Source organism: Monopterus albus, unplaced genomic scaffold, assembly GCF_001952655.1.
Source record: "Monopterus albus unplaced genomic scaffold, M_albus_1.0 scaffold318.1, whole genome shotgun sequence".
NCBI lineage: Eukaryota > Metazoa > Chordata > Actinopteri > Synbranchiformes > Synbranchidae > Monopterus > Monopterus albus.
In genome coordinates this window covers 895,559-901,449 of record NW_018128198.1, presented here as the reverse complement: position 1 = coordinate 901,449, position 5,891 = coordinate 895,559, and the positions used below count along the sequence as shown (strand labels likewise).

General features: G+C 43.0%; 1 protein-coding gene across 5 annotated transcripts in view; it reads right to left on the bottom strand.

Annotated features, from left to right (window-relative positions):
* The window catches only part of LOC109974034 (mitogen-activated protein kinase kinase kinase kinase 4-like), an 82,328-nt gene continuing 76,437 nt past the window's right edge, over positions 1 to 5,891 (bottom strand). For all 5 annotated transcript variants that reach the window (XM_020624010.1, XM_020624012.1, XM_020624011.1 and 2 more), the window contains 5 exons: positions 4,049 to 4,149; positions 3,577 to 3,726; positions 3,086 to 3,245; positions 2,042 to 2,181; positions 1 to 1,242 (listed from right to left, as the gene is read on the bottom strand). In XM_020624010.1, coding sequence (XP_020479666.1) covers positions 1,159 to 1,242; positions 2,042 to 2,181; positions 3,086 to 3,245; positions 3,577 to 3,726; positions 4,049 to 4,149 — 635 coding nt within the window. In that variant the 3' untranslated portion in view covers positions 1 to 1,158. The remainder of the gene's footprint in view (positions 1,243 to 2,041; positions 2,182 to 3,085; positions 3,246 to 3,576; positions 3,727 to 4,048; positions 4,150 to 5,891) is intronic.

Genomic DNA, 5,891 nt, shown 5'->3' with positions numbered 1-5,891 from the left:
CCGGCGTAAAAAAAAAAAGAAACGTGCCGAATTTACTCATGCAAATCAGATTCGCTGTGGCAACTCCTAACGGAACAGCCAAAAGTATAGTAGTAGTAGTAGACACGCTGGTTTACTTTATTTTTCAGAACCAACTTTCTCTTTAGACAAACACACCTCACACTTCATGGGTTCAGAGTAAAAGCAAGCAAACTGCGCACTGTGGGTGAATGTGCGTAAATCTTAAACAAGGTAGAAGACATATCAACTCCACATAGTTACACTTATCTTCAAGGAATAATAGCAGTAATTCAAAATACTATTCTGAAAGCCATCTGCTTCAACATTGCTTTTTCTCACTGTCCAAATAATATGTCAACAATAACACACACCCTTCTGCTGAATCCTCTCCATCAGACGTAACGGTACAACCACAAATATTAGGCCTCTCCAGCCTGCTCGTTCCAACAGATTGTTATTTTTTAATCCCTGGCTGAAAGTCTTGAGCTTAAACCAGCACGGCTGCAGTAACCGGACCAAACAGAAGTACATTAACACACACTTACTGTAACGGACTCCGACCCCACCAGCCCCATGAACTCTCAGAAGAACAAATGGAGAGCAGGGTCATGGCAGAGAGGAGGAACTCTCTGACAAGAGAAACACCTGCAGAGGGTAGCAGTAGGAACAATAGTGGTAGCAGTACTCGTAGTTAGAGGACTTCAAGCTCAGTGACCAGGCCCAGGAGCACAGAAATGATGCAGCGGTACAAAATCTATCCCATCACAGTCTGACGAGCACCAAGAAAATGGAGAGGGAAACAAAAGTTGTTTGCTCCCCTTTCTTGAATTCACATTTAATTTATTTCTACTTCCTTTCATATATTAATTAATCACTGATTTCATTTTGTACGCAAGCCGTCACCTCAGGTACAGTATGTCAGGGCGTGACGACTGTGTGAGCGGTGGTCACTGTGTCGCAGGCAGGCCCAGAGCTCAGATGCAGCAAGTCTGCAGCTCCAGAGGGAATAAGAAGCCATTGTTGTCGACTGCTCCACAGGGGTTGACTGGTTGTTTTTGTTTTCTTTAGGATGTCCAAGGGCCGACAAGACATCAACGGTGGGTTCTGAGATGGAGGACTATGAGGAGAAGGAAGAGGAAGAGGGCAGGGTGTGGATCTCTACCAGCTGAGCAGGTTGCTTCGGCCCAGAGTCATAAAGTAGACTTGGCTGGATCCTCCGGACCGAACAGAGGCAAAGAATACCTGAAGAGGAGACACACACGTACTGTAGGAGAACTTACTAATAGGTATGATCCCATTCACTCACTCTCAGGTTTAAATTTGTCTAAATATTAATGACATTCTGATGAAACCTTTTTTTTGCTACGTATCTTGATCCCAGTTCTGAAAACAGATCTGATGAATTCCAGCCTTGTTTTTTCTTATTTCTTTGTAATGCAAATTAAACAGAAATGTGTCATTTCCCATCTTTGTTTGGATTCAGAGACTGACTTTTAAATTGCCACTTCATCTTTATATATAAAAAAACTAATCAAATGGACTGAAAATGTCTGGTCTGGACAAACCTAATGTATTGATTAGTCAGCTACTTGGAAGAGGCATCCTTAAAAACAATTTGAAGAAAAGTCTTTCCTACATGTTACAGTCCCCAAAGGCTCCAGTCATTTCCTACACAAGCACAGAGAGGAGAACAAATTTCATCCATGTTCCTTTACTTCTTGTTTGTCCAAATAAAGCTGAGAGCAGAAGTGAAACTAGAGCAGTTTGAAGTTATTCCCTCAGCCGACAGATCCGGGCCAGTAGAGGCTGAACAAATGAAAAGTGTTTTATGATGACCTCTGGGCAGGAGGCTGCAGCACTGGCTGAAAATCTATAGCCTAGTTCACTTGAATGGCAAGAGGATATAACAACAGGCTCATGTGTGTGTTCACTGTGGTACATTTCTATCTAGGGGAACAACTGGCTGAAAAATCTAACATGACTGAAAGCCTCCTTCTATTAGATCAGGATGTGTTGTTGATCGTCTGCATGGACGTCTCACCTTGTCATTTCTTTCACAGAGAAACTTGAGTCTTTGGGCTCTCTTGTGCATGAAAACGCCATCCAGATGGCCGGTATCCACCGAGCGGATCTCGATGGCCTTCTCTCCCCAGCCCATGATCTGGTTGGAGCGAATGTAGGCTGCAGAGAGGCACATGCTGTAAGTGAACTGATATACTGAAAATGTGTACATTTAAAGACAGGTGAAAGGTTTTAAGATGTTTCTGAACCGATTGTGATGATACAGAACGTATACCACCCATGTAGATTGGCTTTTCAGATGTGTGTGTGCGTTTCCTCTGTGGACAAACAGTCATTGCAAGTTGTTTGTGAAGTAGAAACCACAGCCATGTGCACATATAAGCATGTGTGAAGTAGAAACACCACAGCCATGTGCACATATAAGCATGTGTTAGCTAATGATTAATAAATGAGCAACAAATCGCTCTCACTACTCAACTAGTGCAGAAAATTGTAGGTCATTTGTTAACTAGCAGGACTTTCAACGTTAATAGTTTGGTCCAGAGGGTCACTAGCACATCAAAAAGCTGACCAGCTGGGACTTTGGAGCTACTAGCATGACGCCCTGCATTACTAGTCCGGCTTAGGTTCAAACAAACATGCCACTAGTTACCGAAAACAAGCAACTAATAAGAGTTTCTGTCCAACTAGTATTGACAAAGACTGAACTAGTGGAAGAAAAAGACATCTGATATCAAATAAATGTTTAAATGGCTTGTCACAGTAGCGGTGCCTTCTCACACTCTCCATTAACCCCTGGAAGGTGGCTGCACTAAGAAACGAGGGCTAACATGCACAGCCCTTGTTCTGTGCTTGAACTCACTCCAAGGTTCATCACAGGCTCAAATGAAACTGTGTGGAGAGTAGGAGAAGCTGAAATGACTGAGGCTTATTCCCACATGCACACAGACATATTAATAAGACCAACTCCAAATATCCCAAACCTTTAAAGTTAATATCTAAATACATGTAGGAAGAAAAAGATTAAGGTGTGTTTGTGTGGCTTTTTGTCCCTGTGACTCACCCACTGAGGTGGGCATCTCCCCCCACTGCAGCACCACATCCTTGGTGATACGTCCGTAGGTGTTAACGTAAACACCCTCATCCTCGTAGCACACCAGCAACTCGATGCCATCAGTGTTGGGCAGGATGATGATGGCGTGAGACTGGATACTGGTCTGGATCTGCAGGGACACACAGCAGCAACACGGTGTCCGCTGATGGCTTTCTTTCAAACCTTTTTACCTCACATTTATTTACATCTGACAATCTGGGGAAATTATTGAACTATAAATTTTAGCTCTGCAGTTTGATTATCTGTAGCAGCTGAGCAACATGTACGTTTAAGACAACTTTAAAAACCATTACATTTATGATTAGTTACTGGAAAACAGTAGGTCAGTAACTCAGCAACAGTGAAAACTAACTTTTCAGTCTGAAAAACTAATTCTCACCATAACTGTGCACAGAAATAAAACACACGTATCTAAAATAATACAGTACGTGTGTTATTACATGTGTAGGCAGGTAGATGTCGTAGACAGCGCCAGAGTCGACATCCACAGCATGGAAGCCTGAGCATGAGCCGTAGATGACCTTTAGCCTCTGACCTTCCTCCACAGTCAGGTCAACCAGCAGGGGCTTGTGCACCAGGTCACCGAAGGACTGAAGGACACAGGTCAGAAAAACAAGTGTTTGTTCCCCTCAGTCAACCAGGAGGAGCTTGGGCAGCAGATGAGATGATCAGAATCAAATCAAACACTTCACAGTGAATTGGTGGTTAAAGTAAACCTCATACCTTTGCATCAGCTTACATTTCAGATAGTATTACACAAAAATGCATATAATTAAATGTAAATACACCACAATAAATATCCACTTACCCAGACTGACTTTACAAACGCCATGCATGTATTTGTTGTTCTTAATACAAACAACGAATCCCCACCTACATCAGCTAACAAGCTCATCTTGTAGACCGACTCACCTTGAAGGCCATGAACTTGTGATAGGGCTTGGGTGCCCAGGCATAGACCTCCACCGAGTTCTTCAGGGCCAGAACCAAAAATTTGATCCTCTCATATTTCACTGTAACAAAAATCAGAAGTGAAACTTTAGAAATATGTGACAGGAATCAAACCAGTGTCGGCTGTGTCCCAAAGTGTTGGTCAGTGCTTTGCCGTTTGACTCCTCCAGTCACTTTGGTAGGTTTATCCACGTACCCGAGGTCGGCACATTCAATTTGTGCTGTTAAAGCCATGTGTTATTAGCCTATAGATTTCTTAGTCTTGGTACAAATAAGGCTCTGGGTGATAACCGCACCTGGAGGCATTATGTTTTCAGGTTGTACGTTCTTGTGAAATTGATATCTCAGGAACTTCTTGAAATTTTGCTCAAGTGTCCACTTGCATTCAGGGATGAACTGATTAGATTTGGGTGGTGAAAGTCCAAAGTCGGTGACCTCACTTCTGTCCCATTCTCGTGAATTTGACAGGTTGGCGGAGGCATACATCAATTAAAGTGGAGCTCTCTGAGAGCTGAGTGGCTTCGGTGGAGCACCATATACATAGTGTACACAGTGTTCAGTGCAACTTGCCTCCTGTTTCCCGTTTGCCTCTTTTTGACTCACTGTACAATAAAGGCATTAAAATACCCCAAAAAACAATTAACAAAATAAAATTTATTATTAGCCCTAAATGCTATATATTCTTACCTTAAAATTCAGAAATATGGCTTTTACATGATAGTATCTTGTTCTGGCACACAACTGACTTTATTTATTGATCAGGCATAACATTATAATTATAGGAAACACTGTCCATTGGTCTGTATGAAGAGAAAGAGTCGGGGGCTGTAGTGGTGATATCACACCTAGAGCGGTGAGGCTGTTGGACTGGTCTAAATAATTCTCTCTAACTCGTCCTCATGACCAGTTTTCACTCCTTTTACTTAAGTTTTTCACTGAATTGTAGACACATCTGTGCTCTTCCTGTCAGTAGAACTGTGGAAGCAAATGGATTCACAGAAGATGCACAGTGAGCTGCAGAGTGACACGAGTGCCGACCGACTGCCACAGGGACTCCTGTGTAAACTGTATTAGGCCGGTGGTCATAATGTTATGGCTGATCGGTGTAGTTTACACTGTAAATATGAAAGTTTGATGACTGCATCTTACTTTTCAAAAGATCCCTACATTGCTCCTCCTTGACCAAACAGTCATACAAGATTATTTTTACAAATTAATTCTGTAGAATGAGTTATAGTTAAAATGTTACCGCCTGCACTGAAATTTACCTAGTGTTTAATATTTCTGTGTAGTTTCGTTAATAGTTAACGGAGGGCCACGATTCCTGTCTCCTCTCTATGCTTCTATATGTCAGCATTACACATTACTAACTTTGTGTCTCCTCTCTCCCGTAGTGTGTCCTCTCTCCCTCCCATAGTGTCTCCTCTCTCCCGTAGTGTGTCCTCTCTCTCTCCCGTAGTGTCTCCTCTCTCCCGTAGTGTGTCCTCTCTCTCTTTGTACCTTTCTGCAGGTTGCCCTGGCCCTGGAGCTCTACATCCCTGACGAGCAGTCACCACCCACATCGACCTGATCAGTGTTTGATTGTTTGTTGTGTCTTGTTGCTTTTCTTCTTTTGCCCCCCCTCGAGCCACTCACCCCAACCGGTCGAGGCAGGAGGCCGCCCACCAAGAGCCGGGGTCTGTCGGAGGTTTCTTCCGTTAAAGGGAGTTTTTCCTCCCCACTGTCACCAAGTGCTTGCTCAAGGGGGATTTGTTGGGTTTTCCCTATGTAATAATATTGATAACAGTAAGGTCTAGACCTTACT